Source organism: Scophthalmus maximus, chromosome 16, assembly GCF_022379125.1.
Source record: "Scophthalmus maximus strain ysfricsl-2021 chromosome 16, ASM2237912v1, whole genome shotgun sequence".
In the NCBI taxonomy this organism is placed as follows: Eukaryota; Metazoa; Chordata; class Actinopteri; order Pleuronectiformes; family Scophthalmidae; genus Scophthalmus; species Scophthalmus maximus.
The window spans coordinates 12176583-12202078 of record NC_061530.1 but is presented as its reverse complement, the minus strand read 5'-3'; the positions used below and the strand labels follow the sequence as shown (position 1 = coordinate 12202078).

General features: G+C 42.7%; 3 protein-coding genes across 3 annotated transcripts; 2 read left to right on the top strand and 1 right to left on the bottom strand.

The window, feature by feature from the left end:
- Positions 1 to 289: 289 nt before the first annotated feature.
- pth3r (parathyroid hormone 3 receptor) lies at positions 290 to 9998 on the bottom strand. Its single transcript, XM_035613896.2, has 13 exons — positions 9583 to 9998; positions 6293 to 6398; positions 5170 to 5280; positions 4883 to 5007; positions 4390 to 4484; positions 3871 to 4024; positions 3626 to 3779; positions 3475 to 3535; positions 3319 to 3385; positions 3149 to 3243; positions 2905 to 3046; positions 2710 to 2751; positions 290 to 2625 (listed from the first exon to the last, which is right to left on the bottom strand). Exons 1-13 carry the CDS (start codon positions 9652 to 9654, stop codon positions 2185 to 2187), a joined length of 1665 nt encoding a protein of 554 aa, XP_035469789.1. The 5' UTR covers positions 9655 to 9998; the 3' UTR covers positions 290 to 2184.
- Positions 9999 to 11293: 1295 nt separating this feature from the next.
- Positions 11294 to 14355, top strand: LOC118287835 (translational activator of cytochrome c oxidase 1). Its single transcript, XM_035613405.2, has 6 exons — positions 11294 to 11409; positions 11581 to 11869; positions 11946 to 12052; positions 12231 to 12364; positions 13062 to 13224; positions 13645 to 14355. The coding sequence occupies exons 2-6, from the start codon at positions 11584 to 11586 to the stop codon at positions 13852 to 13854; spliced, it is 900 nt and encodes a 299-aa protein (XP_035469298.1). The 5' UTR covers positions 11294 to 11409; positions 11581 to 11583; the 3' UTR covers positions 13855 to 14355.
- A 705-nt stretch (positions 14356 to 15060) lies between these two features.
- kcnh6b (potassium voltage-gated channel, subfamily H (eag-related), member 6b) lies at positions 15061 to 21806 on the top strand. Its single transcript, XM_047327800.1, has 12 exons — positions 15061 to 15201; positions 15661 to 15771; positions 16909 to 17334; positions 17516 to 17909; positions 18114 to 18313; positions 18412 to 18664; positions 18825 to 19018; positions 19134 to 19242; positions 19357 to 19626; positions 19874 to 20054; positions 20400 to 20604; positions 20707 to 21806. The coding sequence occupies exons 2-12, from the start codon at positions 15670 to 15672 to the stop codon at positions 20980 to 20982; spliced, it is 2610 nt and encodes an 869-aa protein (XP_047183756.1). The 5' UTR covers positions 15061 to 15201; positions 15661 to 15669; the 3' UTR covers positions 20983 to 21806.
- Positions 21807 to 25496: the final 3690 nt, after the last annotated feature.

Genomic DNA, 25496 nt, shown 5'->3' with positions numbered 1-25496 from the left:
GGTATAACAGAGGTGATATCATCTACACCACCACCGCAGTCATCATATTGGATCATTTCCTCCCTCTGTGATTTCTGATCAGCCTCCTCCTCCTCATCCTTCAGCCTCTTGTCGTTTTCCTCCTCCAGCCGCCCCCTGAACACATTGTTGTTGAGAATCTTGATCCTGAACCAAGTTGAGTTGAATCAATTGTAAACATGTCATCAACAAGCTCAAAGAGACACTTAAACCTTTTCTCTCAAATGAAGTGACAGTTGGTCGCCACCGCATGTTGCTGGATTGGGGGTGTTGGGGGTTGTGATCTTTTTGTCCTGGTGCAGGAGTAATCACTCATGCATATCTGTGTGTGTGTGTGTGTGTGTGTGTGTGTGTGTGTGTGTGTGTGTGTGTGTGTGTGTGTGGTGCTTTTTGTGTTCCAATGCTTCATATTCCTGTTTTGACCAGATCTGAGCTGTGAAATGGTAAACTGTAGTCTCTAACCAGAAAATCATAATCTCATCTGGGCAGTTTGCTTTATGCATTTTAAGCATGTCTTGACACTGTAACACACAATTTTGAAATAGCATATCATTGAGAACATTTTCACTTGCAATGTCTTTATTTTAACAACAGGCTACAGATCTTGAATATCATTCAAGCACTGGAATCAAAGTTAGGGACAGCTGGGAAGATTTAGTTTAAACCCCCACACCTGCATATTGTATAAGTCAGGTCTTGAACTAAGATAAACCCGATCACATCTTTAGGTTTATTTAATTCAAACTGGTGGGGTGCCCCTTTAACCAATAATCATATCCCCATGGCTCTATACTGTTCTGTCTTGAAAGCAAATTGTTTCTTCACCTCGCTGGATTATTATGCAATGAAATATTTAAATCATGTGGGTCTTTTCAGATTCCAATATGCTGTTGAGTATTTTGCAGATGTGACGTATACGACGCAGAAACACGAGGAACAAAAGATGTCCAGGGCCAAAAAGTGTCAGTATGAATCAATATTGATTTACATCTCCACGTTATCCACTTTACTCAAAAAATGCACTTATGCTCATGTATAATTCAGTATCCTCCCCAGAGATGTCATTTTGAACTTGCTTTTGTTGATTTTCTATTAAGAGTGTCAGTCTGCTGTATATCAAAATAGGTATCAACATAATCTGAACATAATCTTACACTGTACATCATATAAACAGAGAAGCAGCAATATAGATTGCTATTTACTGGCGCAGTTCCCTGTCTGCTAATCGTGCGAATACTGGTGGCTTGTGCTGCATGTTTAGTCAGTCACGCTCGAGGTCTACGAAACACTCAGGTGCCTCCTGCCCCCGAGCCAAGGCCTAAGGGGAACGTGTGAAATTCTGGACGGTGTTGTGAAGGCATTCAGGGCAGAGGTGACACGATGGAAGGAGTTGGGGTTTGACCTGTGAGGGGCCAAAGGTTTGTGTTATCAGCCCTCAGGGTCCTGAAATACTGATGAGTAGACAACATGGAGTGACAACAAAGGTGCAGAGAGTCTGCCTGCCTGTCTAGACGTGACTATATGATGAAAAATAATTCATCTGGGACCATCGGCTTTTTGGGAAAACTGATATTTGTAGTGCAGTGCTTTGTAATGTATAAAATATAATGTGTGGCTGCTGCCTGGAAGTCATTATTTGTAAAAAAAAAAAAAAAAAAAAAAAAGGGAGGATACAGCAGATTCTGCAACACACAGCCGTTTGAATTGGGGTCAGCCAGTCGTGCATGGAAAATCCAACACAGGAAAGATGTGAAGTGGGAGAAAAATTAACCCTCAAGATCTCACTGTGTGTAAACACTGTCTGTACTTTTCTGAATTCTCTGCAGCATCACATCCTCATTTCTTTAACATAATTTCAAAGCATTAAACAAGTGATGTACAAATCCTGTACACTGACAGAAATTCAATAAACCCACAAGATATCCAGCACAAAGTTTCCTCCAATCCTTATTTTGATGTTATTTTGCGAAAATTAAAATGTGTCTGTGACCCGCTGGAACCCACCGACAAAGCCTCAAACCTCTATCATTGTTGACGATCTTCCTCAGCAGCTGTCATGAAGGTGTGCATGTTGGAATGTCCATTTTCCTGAGCACTTTAAGGACTTCTTGTTCAATCGGGCTTACAAGTTGAGATCGAGAGAGATCATTATGACCAATGACCCAGTCACAAGATTGTCTCCAGCTCCTTCAGAGATAAGGAGCTGTCGGCGTCTTCTGCTCCAGGGGTTTGGGTTGAAGGTGCCCCGTGACTTCTCCAGTCATGATTTCCTTTGCTGGTTCTGACATGTCTGGCAAAAACGCCCGAGGTCTCAGTATCACCAGGAACATATCCAGGTAGGCTGGTTTGTGGGTGGAGCGAGGTGTGGCGTGGCGGCCTGACCCCTGACCCGCCGACAGCACCTCCACCTGATCCCATCACGCCTCCTGTGAAGGAAAGCGCTCTGGGATTGGCAGCGGACAAGCTGACACTGTGCATGGTGGTGTGTGACATCATGCCGCCGTAGTAGCAGCTGCCTCCGCCGCCGCTGCTGGTCATCCGGGTTTTCTGTTTGAGGTCAAGAGCGAGGCTGCGTCTCAACCACGCCTTCTTCACCTCTGCCTGCACCTGAGAACAAGAGGGAGGAGGCAAATAGAATGTTAAAATCTATCACAGTCTGAGTTCTTTAAAACTAAATAACAGCTTCATTACCTCCCCATTGCAGAAACAGTAGATAAATGCCACGAAAAATCCCTGGAAAGAGGAAATGGAGATTTTGTTAAGAAGAATTACACCCACATCAGTGTTTGTCATCAGTGTAGGAGTAGGATGGCAAAGAATATTTGCAAAAATACTGAAAAGTCACTGCGTTCTTTCATGTAGAAGGTTGATTTTGTGTATTCTGACCTGGGAAGAGTTGAAGAACATCTCATAATGCATCTGCACCTGCCACAGCAGCCCGGTGACCTCGGTGTAGGGAAGAGCCATGAACACCATGTAGTGAACGCCAAACAAGGGCATGAGGACTAGCGTGGACTTGAGCAGCTTCCTGACCATAAAGAGCAGAAACATTCATGTGGCGATTTGTGAGGGAAACAAATTATTACACGATCAGTCTTTTCAGGTTATCGTTCTTCAAATGAACAATTACCGGTACTGCTGTCGAGGATCCAGTTTACCAGTGTTGGTTTCCCACAGTTTAGAGGCCAGAACTCGGATTATATTGACAAAGAGGAGGAAGTTCACCTGCAGGGGCAGAGAGTCCAACCTCAGTATCAAATATCCATTAACAGTATTTAAATGTTAATTCCTTTTCCTTACAACAATGGCTGCCAGAATGGGAACTTGATAGATCCACTTCAGGTTTCCAGCACTGATGTCCCAGCATCTGAAAGCAGAGACCGAAGAGATCAAGCAAGAATTTGTGACACAGGTGTCAAGTGAATATTAGACACTTGAATGCGTCACACGACTTACTGTGTGTCTGCCATTGATGCTCGTGCACTGACCCAAATGGACACAAACACAGCCGGGACACCTTAAATGATCACAGAGGACGGAAAAAGAGAAATCAGCAGCGTGATGATTAACTCTAGCTCCATGTGTGACAACAGTGTCGCCTGCTTACCCCACCCGATGATGGTGAGGGCCCACAGGTAGTTCTTGTCAGAGAGGAAGGCCATGAAAATGAGGCTATGTAGGTACAACCCCTCCACCAGGATCCAGAAGTGATTGGTCGCCAGGAAATACAGGAAGAGAGTAACAGCAACCTTACAACCGGCCTGTGGACACGGAACAGCAGGTGAACAGAGCTGTCAATAATGGATTTAAGAATACAAGAAGAATAGGTACTGTCAAAAGCATACTGGGTACCATGTGGGGCTTCTGCGCAGTGAACTCAGGCTCAGTCTTACTGTCCTCAGATACGGAGTAGAGCACAGCGTCCTTCACAAAAATGCTGACTGCTCGGCATATGAAGGAGGTGAAGAGGTGAATGTGGATGTAGTTGCGTGTGCAGTGGAGACGCCTGCGAGTGTGTTTGTGTGTTTATGTGTGTGTGTGTGTGTGTGTGTGTGTGTGTGTGTGTGTGAGTTTGTGTGTGTGTGTGTGTGTGTGTGTGAGAGAGAGAGAGAGAGAGGGAAAAACAGCGAGAGATAATTATAATAACGCAATAAAATCATAACAAACTTAATTTCTATAGCACTTTAGTACAAAGTACTTTGCACCACATTTTTTTTTTAATTGAATTCTCATGAACTTCATATTAACAAACTCTTACCGGTTTCATGGACAAAGCTGTATATTCTTTTGAAACGGAAGCAAGTGACTTTGGATGCTTATTATGTGAAGGTGGGGTTAAGGGTCATGTGGTCAATGTTTTCTGTTTCTTACTTGAAATAGCAGAGGATGGAGACTGCCACCAACAGTGATGTGAGAGAAATGGAGTAGCCAACAGTGTACATGAGATGGAGTCTCTCAAATACTTTCTGAAACAAAACAAAAAACATACTTGAACAACATCATGCGTGTGTACAGATAAATACAGAGATGCCACAGGCCAACACCAGGTCAGTATGGTACAGAGACAGTACAGCAGTTTGCAGGAGTCATACTCTATGCTACTGTCAGTACATGTGTGGGTGGCAGAATATTTTTTATTATTAAAAGCACAATCTGTCCACCTTCACTGAGCAAAAGAAAACAATGGCATGGAAGAGGCATCTGCTTCAGCCTCAAATGTCTTCTGACTGACGTATGTAAATGTGCAAATATAATATATATATAAATATGTAATATTTTTTTTGGTGATATATATATACGTAAAAATTATATAAAAATTTAGATCGTCTATATACACATTAAGACAAATGTCACATGGTCACACCTCCTCTTGGCTCCTGTGGTTGGAGGTCAAGTATGTGGTGCACTCTGTGTAGTTGGCCCAAGTGCGGTTGATACTGGACACCTGCTCCCAGTTTCCCCACGCATCACACTGGCGGTAGGCTCGCCCTGGGCCACAGGGGTGACCGGACAGGGAAACATCAAAACAAGTGTGTTTGAAATTAATGAGGATATTTGACACTCTAAAACAGCTCTTTTGTGATTTTAGTCCAGTAAGACACCATGTTAGTGCTTTGCGCGAGTGTGTAGTGGGAATTGTGTGTGAGCTACCTCGGTGGTTGAAGTCGTAGATGTACTCTGGACAAAGCATGGAGACCAGCCGACCCGCTCTGCTCCGTGGCCAGCAGATGATCCCGTCCCACTCTGGGATGCAGTCTCCCTCTTCACAAATAAAAGAAGCAGATGAACTGTGTACCGCCAATGTGTGGACGTTGCTCCATCAAACGTATCGATGGATTTAAACTTCTTCGACATTTTTGTTCTTTTATATTCATTTGATAGGTGTAGTCAAATATGCAGAGGTGGTTGGTTGCCACTTTCTGTTTCAGAAACCAGAGGCAGAAGGATCAGCTGTGTCTCTCTGTGACGGGTCAGGGTTCAAGAACTTTTTTTTCGATTATTCAAGCACAATTAAGGAATATGTCACTTGTCAGATGTTTGTAAGCAATGCATTTTTGCTGCTTACTAAATAAAGATATGCTTAAAAAAATATGGATTGTGATTATGGAATTTCAAATGTCCAGGGGGCAATTGAATAATCTCTCATTATCTTTCAATGTAGGTTATAAAATTATTATGCGAATAGATCATTTTATTCTATTTCATTTGGGATACTGCACTGAATGTCAAAAAAAAAAGCCGCTGCCTTGACCAAAATTTATTTTCAAATGCACCATTGAATAAACATATCTATAGAAATGCTGTCATCAGCTTCTACGTCATTGTTTCGGTTAAAAATGTCCTGCTATTGTCTGTACCTGTAATCACAGCGATACCGGCCGGCGGCAGGATATTGGATGGGTGTTATATCTGATCTAAATAAATCAGCAGTTTCTGGTTATATTTTTGGACATGCACTCACTGACCTAACTGGATCTGCTTAGCAAACCCCTACTCCCCTAATCCAGTCAGCATGATCATCATATTCCCGACCATTTACCTGTAGTGAAGGCTTAAAACTTACTGAAGTCATGGAACCTGTTCACAATCACTGAAGTTTGAAAAAATACATATTTTTCTTCTACATGTGCAGGGGCAGAGTCAACATTTGCCAAATGGACAGAGCTGGTGTCTTAACGTGACTGACACATGCTGCGATCAACTTGACTCAAACAACACGAACCCGATCAGTGTCCTGTCCTTATTTCTGATTGGTATAGCAGCACAGACACACCTTTGACCAGCACCAACTGTGTCCGAATGTTCCTTTCACACCGGGCGTGAGCACCTATCAGAACGTAGATCTGCTCGTCTCGTGTGATGACATCGTCAGAGTCTATCTGGAGAAGAGAGAAGAGAGTTGGATCGAACCTCTTAACGGTGCATTTAAGGCCCAAACGAGTGTTTTTGTACGTTTTAGCTCCTCACATGAGCATTTTTGAAATGTATGCCATGCAATTTTAGATTGTGGGTGTATTCCTACCTCCTAGGCAGCCGATAGCTTTCCATTCATTTACTTAAACTATGTTACAAAGGAAGGCAGTTAATTAATCTCACCATGTATCTATGTGCCATAGCTTTGTAGTAAATAGTTTAACACAAATAAAGTCATTGAGGACATCATCCTTTTCAGAAAGATCTCATTTGCTCAAGCACAAATTGGCTTTAATGTATTTTCGGGCGTCTCACTGGGTTGCTTGTTATTGGTCCAAACCTCAAGGCAAACTACAGCTCATCTGACCACATTTCCCCCTCCCACTTATTCACCTTTGAAGGTGCCCGCCGACAAACTTTCGAAAAATCTCTCTGAAGACTCTTTCCAACCAGGATGATGTACCAACCACAAACGCTCCCGATGGTCCGATGTGCTGCCTCTAGCTGTTGTGAAATAGTTGTGTGAGGGTGCGGTATGTGATGATCCTCCGCCAAACCCCCTTCCTCTGCCTTTGGCCACTTGGGGGCCTTGTCCTCAGGACCACGGCCATTCTAGTGAGAAGTAGCCGACACAAGAAACTTTGTGTTCCGGGGAACATTTCACAACAGAGCAGCAAAACTAGCGGTGAGTCAACCGGAGAACTCGCATGAAAACGCTTTGCCAGACAGAAGAAAACAGTGAGAGAGTGATGATAAGACAGAAACGAGTAAAGAAAAGAAACACGTCACACGCATGAGTTTGCTTCTGTGACTTTGTCCTTTCAGCAGAGCGTCAAGTGCAATGTGGAGCAACATACCGTTTTTATTTTACAAATCTCGTTAATAATTACTTTTCAGATTCTATTTTGCATTAAATAAACTATATGATGAGACTTTATAATAACTTGCATTGTTGAAGATGTAACTTGTGGCCTTGGAAATCTCTAAGTATCTTAGTTAGAGACCAAAGGAGGTAAATACCATTCATTATTCCACAAACATTACAGAATAGTTGAAAAAACGTCAACTATTCTTTCCCTTTACAGTAAATGTCTCTCGACCCCTCAGATTCATTTTCTGACCTTTTGGACCCCTATAGGCTGCGAACCAGTGCATTAAACTACTTACAGTACGGGTGCCTAACTGTGGGAAAATTGTGGCAAGAATATCAATTTATTGTTTTTTATTTAGCTCAAAAGTAATTTGGCTGCTGTAGTTCCTAGGCAAATATCATCTTAATAAAATCTAACTGAATGGTGTCGTTTTTTAAGTCTTTTTAAGATGTGGAATTGGAAATTGGTTAAACAAAGGATTTCAGTATTCAATATTACTTCCTCTACTGCTTCCTCTCACAGCTGTCACCCTCACAAACTAAGCAGCTCTTGTTAAACAGATTAAAATCCCAGTGGAATAATCAATGGATACGTGATAAGTAATATTCTTGGCACGGGCCATTGAGATAAAACTGCCAATGGGTGTGCAGTGTTTACAGTATTGTCTGTATAGCGCAATCATCTCCGCCAGGGATTTGTTTGGGGAGGGGACTCACAGCCAAAATCAATACACACATGTTAGACAGCTCCAACGACTAGTTGTGTTGTGGACTATGGCAGTGATGACAATCCTTATAGTGTGTGTTTGTTTGTGTGTGTGTGTGTGTGTGTGTGTGTGTGTGTGTGTGTGTGTGTGTGTGTGTGTGTGTGTGTGTGTGTGTGTGTGTTTCTGGGGCCATAATTTTAAACATGCTTAATTACACAATGATTGTACTCTAGTTTCAACATGGAGCATAATTCAATACCTGAAGTTCAATTCATTTACTTTTCTTTGAGCGGGGTTGTTTTCTGCTGACGGACAGAGAGTGTAAGCAGAAGGATTGGTCTCAGACGTTCCCCTCGCCTTTGTGTCATAATTGAATTTGTCCTCTCAGGCCTCCGCTTTATGTAAAGTGATTTTCAGGCTGACCGAGCAGGAGGTTGTAAGTCTGTCTGCTGTCGAAGCGCAGGATCGACCCGGGGAAGATGAAGAGAAGAGGCTCAGAGGTGACGGTGGTAAGAGTGAGGACGTGCATCAGTAGGTGAAAGGTTGAAGGGATCAGAGCTGATGGAGGCTTGTGAGGTAAAGTACACCTACAGGTGATCTCTCATTGAGGGACCGGAGATTGAGGGCTGACGTTTCAGTTTCACTACTGCAGACGTGTTGGTGTGATGCTGTGAATGTTTCTTGGAAGAGGCTTCATTGCCATCTTATTTTACATTTGGACATAAACTACATTTACAGTGGGCTCCAAAAAACGTATTGAGTTTTGGATCTAGATTTATCTTTAACTTATTTGTGCTTTGGGAAATATGCCAGTCATTCACAAGCAAAATTTACGAACGACAGACAATTCTTTAACAAATGAAATGACGTGGAGTAACTTTTTCAACAGTTAAAAAAAGAAATGATATAATAATTCCACATCCTCTTATTTGTTGAAAAAGTAAAAGCGTCACCATTCATCTATAGTCAGAGTCTTGCTGGTGAATGGTTGGTATGTTTCCAGAAGCACAAAATAAATCTATGTTCAATATTCAAATGTTCAAAGAAAGTCACAGACACGTGAATTTTTTCTATATTTGACCCAAAGTGCAGCAGTGTGTGGGTGTTACTTCAGATGCACATGTCATAATAAGGTGCATTGTATGATGCTACTGTGTGAAAAGGTTTTCATTCAGAACATGGAACATGCAGCCGAATTAAGAGAATATACTCCATGCTGGGTTTATCTTTTTTGAATTGGTGATATTCCACAAATATCACCCCAATTAAATAAAAATTTCATAAAGATTTCACACAAATCTTTTCTGACCCACTTAAACTTGTGTTTACACAAATTATAAAATATTAAAAGTATATAATATGAGCATATTCTTATTTTGAGAGACTAAATGTAAAAGCAAACAGACAACAAAGTGTCTTACCACTTCAGTGTGGGGAAAGTTTTAGTTTAAACAATTAAAAAATGTAATCTCTGAAGGGACAATAATAGTTATTTTTAACACAATCAATTAATGAAGTGATCATTAACTCAATCACAACAATCAGTAGCCAGGATAACTAGAGTAGACTTACCAGTGCCGTCACTGTCATCAGATGAACACAGTAGAAAAGAGCCACGGTGCCGATTCCCTGCGCACACAACATCACGTCTCTTGTACTGTTGACTTGAACAGAACTGAATGCCAAACACTCTCAGATCATTTGCTCCGCAGGTTAAAGACTGTTCTTCTTCTCTGGTACCTCACCAGTGCTCCATCCGGGGTTATTTTTTTAACTTTATTTCATCAGTCCATAATTATATCCTTTCAAGGTCTTCTTCAGCTTTTGGGGTGTCTTGACATCCTCTCCAGTACCTCTCCTTGATGCTCTATGGATTAATCAGGTTTGGATGACCATGTTTTTGGCAGTGCGTGGTCTGGTCTGAGAAGGTTTCTGTGGGGAAGAGAGAGAGAGAGAGGAGCGCTGTGACGGTAACCTCCTCCTTTTGCAGTTCTTTGGACTGCTGTCTGTTTGGAGATGGGTTGGTCTTGATTGGCTGTGGTTTCCATCTCACTTAACTCTTTGTGCTCCTCTGGTGTGGTCATCTGTCTCTGTCTCAACTCCTTTAACACAATTTTTATGTGGATATTGATCCCACAATCAAATATGTTATACAGGAGCTACGTACACGCAGCATGCTCCTGGTTTCTAAATCAACGTGCCTGAACAATAAAGGCTGGGCCCCATTATAATGCCCCACCATCATAAATAGAAGCAGCAGAATTTAATAAGCTTTGGCCCGGGGGAAAAAGATTTCCTCACTAGTTCCCACGAATGAACGATTCAGAGGAAACGGATTCAGACCAGACTTACTGTAACTGTTTGATCCATTTACAGGATCCTATAATTGTAAGAGCAAACCTCCCTGACTCGATCAGATTTAAAAAGTGATATGGGAAAGGGGCACAATACTTTGACTGGTGTTTCTATAATTTTGAAGACCAGCCGTTAAACTCTATTTTTAAACTTTAAACATTATTCTGCAGTGGTTCCAAAACTCAACCAGAAACACCCAGGGGTCCTTAAAGGGATTTAAAGTTCCCAAGGTTCAGAATTTGTTACACAGTTTCCTCATGTAATACAACTTACAATAACTGAGAAGGACATGCATGAGAATAAGTATATTAAAATGACTCAACTATAAACCTGCATGGGAGAAAATATTAACCTGATTAGAAGTCATCACACAGCTTAGTGCACCCATAGTGCCTGAAAATATCTGCCATCTGAACGCTTTATTTGGTGCTAGAGCTTGTTTTTGTATCTAAATTTGCATAATTTAAGAAAATAATTAACAATATTAACATTAAATGTTAATATTTCATGATTTGTTGAGATTTAGTACGTAATGGGAGAAGAGACACACTATATCACAACTTGATATCACCAGAAACAGAATAGTGTTCATTAGGTTTTGACAAACAAGGAATTTGCTTTGTGTTTTGGTTCATAACAAAATAATTTTAAAAAGCAAGTACTGTAAGTAAGTGAAAAACTATACAATAAAATTATATATATAGTAAAAATATATGAATGTATGTCAATTACTGAAACAAATCCAATAATTTTAGGAAAAATAGGAAACTGGACAAAACACATTAAGAGTAATCCTGTAATTGTAAATATATTTTTGCAAAAAGAAAGAAATACACTGGCCCAAGCATTTGACCACGTCTTTATCAGCGGAAACTTCTCACCTACTACAACAAATCCAAACAGATTTTTTTTTTTTTTAAACAATGACCTCAACATGTGATCGAACTTTTATTTTGAAAGGCGTGTGACGTCACAGCAACCAGGAAGTGCCGGTTCCAGAACAAGGGCAGCAGCAGCTGCGTGTTTCTCCACACACCCGCGACTGTAAGTCCCTCTACTTCCGGTGGTTTCTGTCATTTATTTGATCATTTCTGAAATGTAAGGTCTGACTCTAACCCTCTGATACTTCGTTTGTGTGTGTGTGTGTGTGTGTGTGTGTGTGTGTGTGTGTGTGTGTGTGTGTGTGTGTGCGCGCGCGTGTGCGTGTGTGTGAAGGGCATGCTGGGGGCGGAGGTGTTGAGGGCGGCTCTCCGGGCCCCGCTCCCCCGGACACTGGCCGCCTGGTGCAGGTGCTCGTCCGGGGTGAAGTCGGCCCCTCCGCCGGCTCCAGGCGCGCTGTCTCCCGTGTGGATGAGCTCCCCTGTCCGGACGCTGCAGCTCTGCTCCGCCTTGTGCGCGGGACACAACAAGTGGTCAAAGGTGAAACACATCAAAGGACCCAAAGATGAGGCCAGGGGGAAGATGATCATGAAGCTGGGCCTGATGATTAAAATCGCTGTGAAAGGTGAGGCGGGAGTTAGTGTGGATCTCTTTTCACACTTGTGGACTGTAGCTAATTTCAAATGTGGTTTCATCTGCAGAGGGAGGATCCAACCCCGACCTGAACATCAACTTAGCGCACATACTGGAGCAGTGCAGGAACAAAAACATGCCCAAAGCTTCCATAGAGGCTGTGCTTAAGAGTGCGGTAGGTTGACAACATTATCACTGTGAAAAAAGAATAATAACACAAGTGTCTTTCTGAGCCATCATGAGTCATACAACTAGCTACAGCACTCCTTGACATATAGAGACATTTTAAAATATTATAAATGAATAATTTGCTTCACTAAACTCCATCGTACCTTTTGCTCCTGGCTCTACAGGAAAAGGCTAAACCTGTGTCCCAGCACACGTTTGAAGCCCGGGGGCCCGGTGGATGTGTGCTGCTCATCGAGGTCCTCACTGACAGCATCGCCCGCAGCCACCACGACATTAAACGCCTGCTGAACAAGAACGGGTCAGTAGGAACTTTTTTTCTTTAATACAAGAAATTCTCCATCACAGATATTCCATTTGCTTTTCGCCCGTAACAACGATTCTTTGTGTTACCCTGAGAATATTTGTTACATCAACAGTGCGTAAGAAAAAATGACTGCGTGTGTGCACCAATTTATTGATTGAAAGTAGCTGATAGAAATAAGTTATTCTAAACGAGAATGGCATGTTTTATATCAGTATTATTGTACACAGGTCAAAGATATGGGAAGATTTAGGTGAAAAATGCAACAATGTAATATACAAGAATTTAGGGTATGATACATTTTACGCAACTGTGGATAGCACTGTGTGTTGTATTGCAAGATAGTTTGTGTTGCACAGTAATCTGTTGGCACAGAAGCAAAAAAGTAATGATATATTCAATAAAATCATGCTGCAATATCAATGTGATGATTTTCGTTAAAACGATTTTTGGAAGAATATTCATTACCTACGCAGTTACATTTAAAAAATACAATACTGTAGCTCTGCAGCTTTGCTTGCAGAGTAAAATAAATCACAAACACCCCTTATCTTAGAAATACATGATGAAGTGTATAAAAGGCAAATATACAAGTTGTATGAATTTTAAAGAGAAATGTCCTGTTCAAATAGGTTGAAGAAGATTGATGTGGGATTATGTTGTGCTGAAGGTGTAATTCTTTGCTCGTCCACAGTGGGACGCTGTCGGACAGGCTCCGCCACAGTTTCACCAAGAAGGGGGTGGTGGGTGCGCCGGGCAAGACCATCTCGACGGAGAGAGCTCTGGAGCTGGCCATTGAGGCGGGAGCCGAAGATGTCCAGGAGACGGAGGATGAGGAGGAGCAGCCTCTCCTGAAGGTCAGAGGCATCTTCTTTTTGTTATTAATAATCAAATGTGCCTGACTGTCCTCAGACCGGCAGAGGTGTATTATATAATCCTGAGGAAAAGACACGACCAATCATCTGTTGAATCCTCTGTATAAAATTGTCCAATTACTGTATTTATAAATTTTTACAACACATTTAGCTTAGCATCGACATTATTTCTAAACAATAATCTCCACTGGAGACCACCAGGAAGACGAGGAACCCCTTCCTCTTGTAAAATTTAACACTGTAACACAACCTTTTCATTGGTTAGTGTCGAAAGGCTTTGTCAACAAAATGTTTGGTCTGGGGGTTGAGTGATGTAACATGTCAAAAAACCAAACATTATTTATTTTTTCCTGTATTTTTCCTACTTATGGTTTGACTTTGTTTGATCTGATCTCTCTCTAGTTCATGTGTGACACGACGGAGCTGAATAAGGTGCGGGCCTCACTAGAGGAGCTGGGAGTGCAGGTCGTGTCTTCTGGGACGGAGTTTGTTCCCGGTAACCTCTTGTCTCTGGACCCGAACCAGCTGGATGCTGCCTCCACACTAGTAGATGCTCTCAATGACTGTCCAGACGTAGTTAGAGTGTGGGACAATATCCAGGCGGCCAGCTGAGTACGATCTCTGGACACTGGGTGGACACTGAACAGTTTGCCACGTGGAATACGTCATTTCACGGAGAAAAGGTTTTGACAACGGCCTACATCGCTGGTCATTGACACGACTGCTTGTCGTGTCATTACAAGTTGACAGTCATTGCTGGGTTTAAAAATCTGAGGGTTTTGGACATTTTGATATTATGATGTTTGATATATGAGCTAAAAAATCAAGAGACAATAAACTGTGGTCCTTGTTAAGATGTAAAGTGATGGTCACCTTAAATATTGCCTGTAGTCAAGCAGATGTGCATTAGCAGCCGGTCTTGAGCATATATCGTGAGATGGAAATTTAATAGTTGGAAGAAAGTGTTGTCATGAGATCCCAGAGGTAAGAAATGAAAATGTCACAAAGTCCAAAGGAAAATTAAACTTTAACTAGTTGAAAACGAAAACAAACTGCATTCATTGACAAGGATCAAATTCAAAAAATAAAATAAATTTAAAGGTCCCCTCCAGAGATATTGTTTCACGTTTGACTATTCACTGCTGGATCAATAATTTGTGTCTGGTGTGGTTTTTCCATGACAAAGATTGAACACCTATTTAAAAGGTATTAATATGACATGTCCTCTTTCTTCCTCATTGTAAAATCATGCAGAACTGTGTATTCATGAAATAAATTTAAAAAAAGAATAGACATGACTGAAGGTTGCAGCTGAAGGACGTTTGGAGCCAATGTCATCACAGGTCATTACCCCCTCATATTACTGTAGTGTCAACATCGCAGTCAATAAAATCCCACATTAACAGTATGCATGCAACATATTGAGCAGATACTATACCTTCAGCCATCGTATTCATTTTTTTTGCACCACAGTGTCACGTATGTCACAGCCTGAACTATATTTTAAATGTGCACAACGAAACCAAACTGACCACGAGAACATTGAAAGTATGAATGTTATGTTAATGGGGAAGTCCACTGTAATGGCTCTGAGCCCGTCCGCTCTGTTTATCAATGCTCGACATGGATTTTCCCGTCAGTTCCTCTCTGCTATAGTATGGCATCGATTGTTTTCCAGTGTCGGCCAATGTTGCGCTGTCGCAACATGCAAGCTGCAGGCCAGCCCTCTGCCCTGTTCCAGAGTGGAGGGTTCGACATTGACGTCTGCATCCGCACACCGAAAACCAGAAGTACATTTGTTTTGCCTTAATATGAAGCATGAAAGAGGAGGAGAGTGAACGTTTTTGAACGTACTCTTCCCAAAAAAAAAAGAAGGGGCGTTCAGAGGGATGAATATTTGGACGATGGCTGCGCACTGGTCAAGGCCAAGGAGGATGTGATATTCTGGTTTCAAATCAGGTAAGTTTTGTTTATTACTGGACTTAAAATATCGTGACATTTTTCTGCCACAATTTAAGTGCACGTTCTCTGTGCACTTACACTTTGTGAGTCAAGTATTGAGACGATCCAGTATTTGGGGGCAGAGTGTTTTGGGAGGGGCACAGCTAGATTGGAATTCTGGGAAATGAGGGTAGAGAGGAATATGTCAAGGGCAGTATCCAGTATTAAACGTCACTGGGTAGTTCTCAATTTTTTTGGCATTCATATTGAAAATTTTGAAGAAAAAATAATGAGACCATTCCTATGTAAGTTCAGTCTAGCAAAAAAAACTACATCATTAACACAGTAATGTAGCTAACATTTGTAAGCCAAATATCTTTCCAGAAAAATAAAGAAATAAAAGATTAATAAAGATTTTTTGGGGATCTCTTAGGCCAATATATAAAGTTTGTTTTTTTCCAATCACCGGTAATCCAGCAGAGCTCCATGTCTGATCCGGATCCTATGAAGAGTGGGGGGCAAGGCAGCAGGGTCCCCGAATGCTGCCCGCCTCCAACTCCCAAGACGGAGCTGCTCAGCCCCTCCAAGGTGAAGGACCGCTCTCAGAACGTCACAGAAAAGGTCACGCAGGTACGAGGGCCAAGAACCTCACACGGGCTCGGCCTCTGGCTGCGTGTGTCTATTTATACACTCGAGGTGCAAAGAAAACTTCACTGCAAAATTTCAAGTGAGGGTCTGTGATTCTAATGGCCCCAGCTTAGAGAAGCTTGCCAGGTTCAGTCTCATTTAAGAGATCACATTCATAATGATTTGATTTCTAAGATATGAAGAGGCCCCGGGAGGTTGCCGCGATGGAAGACTGCCGTAAAAATATCTGCTTGTGGAAAAATCAGTAATTGGTCTGTTGTGGCTGAATGTTTTCCTCTTGGGTGTGAAAGGCAACTTTACATTCAGCCACAGTTCAATTCAGATCAACTGGTGTTACTGCTGCAGCCCTGGGGCTCAGCGTTCTGCATCACTGCCTCTGTGGGATGCCGAGTGGCCCATATGAAATAGATACAAATGAATTGTTTGCAAGGACCCGAGTCCTTGTTGCACGGGGTCTTTTGTTGATCCCTTGTCTGTCTGTCTGTCTGTCTGTCCATCTGAAAGCCTATATATGTATCTGATGAATAGAAAGATCGGTCAATCCGCAAGATTAGTGAGATCAGATCCGTCAGGGCAGCAAATATCATTTTGTATTTGGGGAAGAGGGAACGACAGGACTCTGGCAGCACATGAACTCAGCTATGTGACACCCAATTTATCATTACAGCCCTCCAGGCCACCAGCATCCTGCACTCAGTCAGCTCCTGCATGGTTGATTAGAACACACTGGTGCTTTATCTTTGAAGCTTTTTTTTTTTTTTTGCTATTTGGAAATAAGTGTACTAACTGGATGTAACCTCCTCTGAGAGCCACCAATGAAAGGATGGTCAAGGATTTGTTGGACTTACAAGGTTGCAAAACCCGAACACGCAGCCTCCACCAAGAACTCGGTCAAAGCAGTATGTCTTCCAGAAAGGTCTGTTGGATTAGTTCAGAAAGAAAGATAGTTTTGAAATTGACGCCGTTTGTTTTCGATAATGTTTTTTTTATCATGCGATTGCGTAGTTCAGTATCCCAATGAAAGTAGGCAATCCTGTGTTCATACCTGCGAATCATTGCTGCGCTCTTCATGCTCAGGTGCTTTCTCTGGAGTCTGATGTACTTCCTGAATACAAGCTCCAGGTGCCAGAGACAACATGGTGGATCTTGCTTCACTACAGCCCCTTCAAGGCGTTTTGGGACTGGATCATTCTCCTCCTGGTCCTCTACACGGCGGTTTTCACTCCTTACTCAGCCACCTTCCTCTTGGATGAGCATGGGGATTTACGTCAGAGGGGATGTGGCTACATATGTAGCCCTCTTAATATGGCAGACCTATTGGTGGATGTGCTGTTTATTGTGGATATAGTCATCAACCTCCGCACGACGTACGTGGACCACAATGACGAGGTAGTCACGCAGCCGGGCCTGATAGCGAAGCAATACATTAAAGGCTGGTTCCCGATTGACCTCTTTGCAGCGATCCCTTTTGACCTTCTCATTTTCAGATCTGGCTCTGATGAGGTAAGAACTCTGCCTGAAAGTTTTTTTTAATCGTTTGAAGATTTTGAGAAAGGTTTACATTGTTTTTATTAATTCTAAAATTATTTTGGCTTTAATCCTGCAATGGTGTAAGCTTCCAAAAATAATTTCTGGTCATTTCCCTGCCTAACATCTTCTTCCCTATTGTTGTTGGACAACAAAGATGGCAACCCTAACAAGCCTGCTGAAAACAGCTCGGCTGCTGCGATTGGTCCGCGTGGCCAGAAAACTGGACCGATATTCTGAATATGGGGCTGCTGTCCTCTTCTTACTCATGTGCACCTTTGTACTCATCGCCCATTGGTTGGCCTGCATTTGGTACGCCATCGGCTTCGTGGAGAGGCCTTACACGGAGACCGGTTGGCTGGACAACCTGGCTGAGCAACTGGGCAAGGTGTACAACGATAGCGACTCCAGATCCGGTCCGTCGGTCAAAGACAAGTACGTCACTGCCCTGTACTTCACCTTGAGCAGCCTGACGAGTGTGGGGTTCGGTAACGTTTCTCCCAACACCAACTCGGAGAAGATCTTCTCCATCTGCGTCATGGTCATTGGCTGTGAGTTGAATAACACTGTTGGGATGTTTCCCTTTCTAAAAAAAAGAATCCTCACCATTTCCAGTCACGCCAACAATTTTTGTGCAGTCCCTTACTATACAGAACACGAACTCTGCCTGTTTTACTGTTTTCATAACTTTTTTATCAAACATTCCAATTGAAACGACTTTGTTATCTGTTCGTCCTCGTTTGCCTCTGTCTCAGCTCTGATGTATGCCAGCATATTTGGGAATGTATCTGCCATCATCCAGCGGCTGTACTCGGGTACAACCCGCTACCACACCCAGATGCTGCGAGTCAAGGAGTTCATCCGATTCCACCAGATCCCAGGTGGCCTGCGCCAAAGGCTGGAGGAGTACTTTCAGCACGCCTGGTCTTACACCAATGGCATTGACATGAATGCTGTAAGTAAACAAAAAAAATGTAAGAGCGTGATTGTTCGGTGTTCAGTTTTTGCATCTAATCGCTGATATTTTGGTGTTTTTGTTCCTTCCATATTCAGGTGTTGAAGGGGTTTCCCGAGTCTTTTCAGGCGGACATCTGTTTGCACTTGAACAGAACCCTGCTACAGGACTGTAAGGCTTTCCGTGGAGGCAGTCAAGCCTGTCTGCGCGCTATAGCCATGAGGTTCAAGACGGTACACGCTCCTCCGGGCGATACTCTAATCCACTACGGAGACATCCTGGACTCGCTCTTCTTCATCTCCCGTGGTTCGATCCAGGTCATCAGGGATGATGTGGTGGTGGCCATATTAGGTAAGACCTAACTATAATGCAGCGCCTCTGAAATCTTCCAAACCATAAAAAAGTGTGGGTGGTGGCCATATTAGGCAAGACGTAATTCTAATGCAGCGCCTCTGAAATCTTCCAAAACCATAAAAGAGAAATCAAATCAAATGTATTCATGCACTTGCAGAGAAGAATGACATCTTTGGTGAGCCCATTCACCTGTACGATGAGCCCGGGAAGTCTAATTCTGACGTGCGCACCGCCACCTACTGTGACCTTCACCGCATCCATAGGGACAACCTGCTGGAGGTCCTGGACATCTACCCCGGCTTTGCGGACAACTTCTGGAGGAACCTGGAGATAACGTTTGACCTGAGAGACGTGCGTCGGTAGCTCGTTTTTTAGGATAACAACGAAAATCCTGGCCTTTTTCGATTTCACTGAACAGTCATGTGTGATTTTGTCACTATTTCTTTTTTTCTCTTGTGTTTATCAGGCCGATCAAGCGCCGCCAATAATGACAACAGATGATTCTTGTGACGACTGTGAATATCACCACAAGCCGAGACACAGAATCCACACCCTTGACTGCCGAATCAGGCCAGGTGAGATATGTGGTGATCATTAGATTATTGTTTGTATATTTATCTTCTGATAAGCGAGTGCAGAGGATGTACCGCAAAATGCTGTAACTGAGTGAAATGCTTTCCTGTGAACAGATGGAATCGATCATGAGGATTCGTACCCACTTCAGTCCTTCCGTCATCGGCACTCACCCGCCCGGGCCCACTGGGACGACCGCTGTAGCTGCGGATCCCCATGCTCCCAGTCCAGCGAGGACCTGACTAAGTGTCTTGCTCATGGTGCCCGAGTAGAGCTTTATCCACCGGAGGATGCCGCGCGGGACTACTCCCCCTCTGTGGTGCAGGTGCTGCCCCCGGGTGGCACATCAGTGGGGAGGGAAGCAGTGTTGGACAGGGGCCACGAAGGTAGGTGGCCGTGAAATGTCATTGTCCTGGAGTGACAAAGAGGACGCGTTTTAAACAAGTACTGAATGTGGACAAACCGACACGCTCAATGAATTCCTTACCTCAAGACGTGGCTCTACAGTGCCATTAGTGGACAAACGCTTCACAAGCCCCCTTTAATATTAGGTATCTCTGTTTACCATTGTGGACATTCCTATTGCTTCGATCAAATTACATGGGTAACTACTTTACACGTTACTTTCTTCAGCTTCATCTTTGAATGTGCCGGGAATGTATCGATACTGGCCCGACCGACAGTCACAACAGTTTTCCAGTCGCGCATGGCGATCGTCTTCTGTCCGGGACTCGTACCACCCGCCGCCCTTCACAGAAGAGAGGCCCAGTGAGCTGGAGTCTCAGCTGGAGGTTTTACATTCACAGCTCAACAGGTGAGATTTCTGTTTACTTTTCAACCCCTTCATTTCCAGTTTCCTACATTTTTACTCCTTGAGTAGTTCAATGTTTGGAACAATCATTGTATCAGACATTATCTGACAATATCACATATGAGGTATTCTAAATGCTATTCAGCATGATATGTTTATTTTCTTCACTTCGATCTCAACTGGAATTGAAAGTACGATTCTGCGGGACAACTCCATCGGGAGACAGAAAGTGGTGCAAATACAGAGATGGAGAGAGAGAGTGCTCCTTCACGATTCAGCAAAAGAACAATATAATGAAAAATTCTAGCCATATACATATGAAAATCCTTCTGCCACTCCCTTCTCTAGACTGGAAACCCGCATGACAGCCGACATCAACGTTATTCTCCAGCTGCTCCAGAGGCAGATGGCTCCTGTGCCTCCAGCTTACAGCACTGTGTCATCCAGCAGCCTCCCGTCTAACTCACCCGGCCTGTATGGGACCGGCACACCAGTGCTGCACAGCATGTACCCCATTCCTCCCATACAGATGGACGGCAGAGCACCCACACAGGTACAGACTGATACCAATAAAACATTGAAAGTCCCAATCGGTTTAATCTTTAGGATCTTTCTAAAGAAAGTTGAAAAACGATGTGGTTTTTCTATTCTCTAGAACTCGACCCAGACTGACCTTAAATTCACCAAGAGATCCCTGGAGTCGCTGTCCAGTGGCATCCGCGTGACCGCGGCGTCGGACGACACCATGTTCATGACCGTCACCCCAGAAACTGAGGCCCACACAGGGTTCACTTCGCAGCTGCCCCAGCCACCAGCTGCCAGGCTGGGTGGCAGCCTCCGCTGCCCCTCACTGCCGGGGAACCTGGACGTCACGTCCGGACTGGCCGAGATCCAGAAGCACCTGTCGGACCCTGTGCTGCCTGTCACCTGACGACCTTCAGTATGAGAGTCTTCATGGCAGCCGGTGTGACTTTGTAAGAAAAAGCGGTGATGCACTGCTCCTTACAGACTTCAGGTGAATCCAATAATCAGCTATCATTACACATTTCGACAGCGAGTAGCGTCTCAAAATCAGATGGTGGTGGACGACAAAGACTTCTGTCTCACACTGTCTTGACACAGGATTACGCTCAGTCAGTACTGAATGCAACAAAGTTCTAATTCGCATTTAAAAAGAGTGCACAGGAGACTCATACTCATGTTCTACATCTTGCCGTTCCATCGCGGTTCTATATTCTTTCGAAATCCTGATTCAGTTTTAATCCTCGGTGATTGTTTCCCGTTGCTGATCAGTTCTGAGGGGGAAACATCTAATCTAATCTGGCTCTGCCTGAAGATGGAAAAAAAAACAACCTTGGTTTGTTTAATACATCCAAAACATTTGTGTAAAAATGACATGTTGTGGCCGTAGCTTCATATTTACCAGACAATCTTTTCATCTAATCCTAAAAGGAAAAAGCTACTAAATGTCTAAATATTCCCGTAAGAAAATCTCATACCAGTAAACTGATATTCCCTCAATTTTTTCCCCAACAAAAAATACATCACACATACATTTTTGCCATGGATCCATTGAATGTGGTTATCAAAAAATTGTGACCAAGATATATGTTCTGGGTAGGACACTTAACGGTTGAAAATCAAATTTCTCTTCATATTAAAACATCTGTATAATGGTCCAAACTGTAAGGGAGTGTTTATTGCTGTATAAACTAAATATTGTTGCAATGAATAAAGTTGATGTTGCAGAAATGATTATGGTGTTGAATATATTATGAATGTAACACAACTAAGTATCACAAATTATATTCAGTTCAATAAAATATGTTTGTATTAATTACAAAAACAATTGAACACACGAAAAAATGACTTAAATCCTTATTAACATCTTTCAATCCACTTTTAAATATGGCTATTTGAATATTGAAGGATGACGTAACAGCTTAAACAACAAAATAAATAAATAAATGCAGGATGTAAACACATAAAAACATGTCAATGACTAGTCTATTTGTGGATTAGACAACATGTTGAAAGACTGAAGGGTATTGAACCTTGGTTCGTGTCTGGGCAGGACAACAGGTTTCACTGTTTCTTGGTAACTCAACACTTTGTTTTAGTTTTTTCGGGCCTGTTTAATACAGGACTACTCTGTATCACTGTATCATAAAGTCAAACAGTGACATAAATCTCCCACAGCCGACAAAAGCTTGACACACATTCTCTGTATCCTCATGACACCGATACAAGCATGTTGCTTTGTTCTTCTTTAACAATGAATTTCCTTCAATAAACTCATGTCAGCTTGTGAATATCACCGAGAATGTTCCTTTGAGGTGTTTCACGTCTCGTTCCTTCATCTCTGCAGCTCAGACTCGGACGATTGTCCAGGCAGCAGATCAGTTATCCAGTCAGGCTGGGTGGAGGCCCACCGTACATTATTGATCTCTCCCTCTGTATGGGCCAGTATAGGGGCCTCGATGGCCCGCGGCATCGGCGGGATGTCCCAGATTAGAGCCTGGTGGTCGTTCACTAGATGGAGATTAGGGGGAAGAGGTTTGATGTGAATGGATTTATCTTGTTTAGACAGGAGGAAAATAATATTACTAAACACCACATGCTACTGGTTTGATTCTGGTTAATGACCGTTTTTCACCAGGTTTGTTTCAATCCAGCAGGACTGTAAAAAAAAAAAAATTGTGCAAAATACGAACTTGGTGTATGATATTAGCTTCAGCGTTATGGAAATTGGCAGGCAGATCTTTTTCGTCCCCCAGCAGTGAGCATTCCGCTCTGATTAATGCTCTCAACATCAGACGTGACCGATCAATCACTGTGATGAGCTAAATCAGATCCTGGCACGTCTAATGATCAGTTTCAGAACTAGAAGATGATCTTAACAGGCCTTAAATATTTGGCCTTCTCTTTGCCTGTATGCGGATTTCACAAAAGTGTAATGATTTTTTTTTTTTCTGTTAGAAGGGATGGTCTTCATCCTGTTTCGTTGCTATTATTAACTAAGGAAAAGACGACTTTCTTCAATTCACAATTTTAAGCCCCAATGTGTCGGGTCTGAACATTTCTAAATTAGACAATTTATGGTGAAAAGCATCAAGATATACGGTTGCAGACAGGAACGCTTCTTGTCCCCCCAAATTTTACTTTCCAACTTTGATGATGACAAACATTTCCTGGCACAATGTTGTGATGAGCTCCCTCTTGTGCTCAATGACAGCTGCTGCAATAATGCTGAAACGATTTCCTCTCACTCCGAAACGACTACATACATTTTTAGACGAAGCCCGTCGACCTCCAGACAACAAGCAAATGTCTGTGTGAATATATGTTGACTGTCAGTAATTTCTTGCCATTCTTACCTAGCAGAATCATATTCTATTATTATTTGTGTTGTTTTTTTTCCCCCTTATGTCTTACAATTTCTAGATTTGTATACAGTTTAACGCAAAAGCACTTGAAGGCAGCACGACACACACTGTCTGCTCCACAGTTGAACAGCTGTATGACGATCTCAACAAAGAGCAACACGGTAATATTGTGCATCTTCCTGGTCGATTTAATCAATGTTGTTGTTTCCCTCTCCGCAGTTATTTTTGCCTGACTCTCCTTTTTGTCAGACCTCCACTCTGACCTCTGATTGACCTCAGCAACACTTGGAAGATTATTGGTCAGCTGTGACCGCACATTTGTCACAGCAAACCTGAGCCGTGTCACTTAATTTGCCTGTAATGTGCAGGATTTTAATGTCCTTTGTTTCCCCACCCCCCGCCTACTGACGACGACAACAACAACAACAACATCAACACATGCATGTCCATTAATCACACAGTGTGACATATATTTTTCCACAGCACACTGTTTGCGAATACCGACGATATTTGCATCACTTTTCACCTCGAAGCTGAGGATTTTCATTTTGTTTGCTCTTTATTGGCACATGCAGTATTGTAGTATATAATCATCACTAAAAGCCTTTTCATATTGTCCATGCTTTTGTATGGAGGGATATTTTTTATCCAAGGACCACAGATGAAAAATCCTCTGAATTTGAATCTAGTGCCAGCAGCGAGGTTGACAATTTGGGCTTTTAGTGAAATGTCTTATATTGGTTGGATTCTGAAATTCTACATTTTTCTTAAATATGATCCATTGTGTCTGGAGGATGATGGTTTTTCGCTTATAACGTGAAGTATGACAACATCTATGCGTGTGAAGCATGTCTGTGATCATTTTGCCATCAGTGGAACAAAGATTCGACAGACCAAAATTTGACAAACGACAAAAACCCATAGAGTCTTAGAGGGGACGACATTGTCCCATAGTGGGATTCACCTGGTGTGAACTCTGTGAGTTATGGCATTTAAAAAAAAACATTTTTCTTTGTGCTATCATACACTATTGACCTGCTGTTAGGTCAGAAGAGACCGACTTCTAACTCGTGACACAGCATACCACAAGTATACCACAGACTCTGTTTTTTATTCTGCACATTTTCTATCTGCTTCTAAATTTACTTACATTCCTCAGCAACTTAAACACTGTGCCCTGTGCCCATTTGTATATTTTATAATCTTTTATCAGACCTTTTAATAAAGCTGTTATGTTTCTGGTCTTTTCTATTTAAATGTGTGTTTTGTAATTTTGCATTCTCTGCAAACCTCCACACCTGTGGGTCTGCTGTTTTCCATTACTAGGCTATGTGAATTGCAAAACTTCCACTGACACCAAGTCATGAATTTGACTGATATATTAATATGAACCTGTGCAGCATTTTCCACAGATGGTACAACTGCAGCACAAATACCCCAAGAGAACCTCATCGAAAGGTGCAGTGAGTCCGTTTTTCTTATTCACCAACCCACAACTGATGAACTGAACAAGTGTTGAAAAAATAGTGACTACCCCTGACAGTGATACTGTTTGTTTGTTTTATAGCATGGAAGGTTCTTGTCCTCATGTCCTGCATGTGCAATGTGCACTTTTCATGCCTCTGATGTGTTTCTCAGGTCTGCTGCGCTCAGCCATGTTGCTTCAGCTACTCAAGCATCGCTCCAACAGCTCTGGCTCGTCCGGGCTTTCCTTGGAGGTATTTGATTTTCACGCTTGCACACAACTTGAAGGGGGCAAGCACGTTTGGGCACTCTGTACAGTGGTGTGCTTCGCCGTCGGTTTTCCTGCATGCGTTGCCATCCTGTGGGCGATGTTCAAGACACGCAGGGGAGGAAGTCCCTTCTCACCAAACGATTTTTTCACACTGAACCTCTCTGCCATGGATGCTGTCTTCTTGGCCTTCATCCCACCTGGATTTTTAAACTACTACATGTTGTACAATGAGGCGTTTGAGGCCATTTGGAACGGTGTTTATTCCTTAAACACGTGTGGGAGACCCCTCCTGATGGCGTGCGCCTGCGTGGACTGTTACCTGGC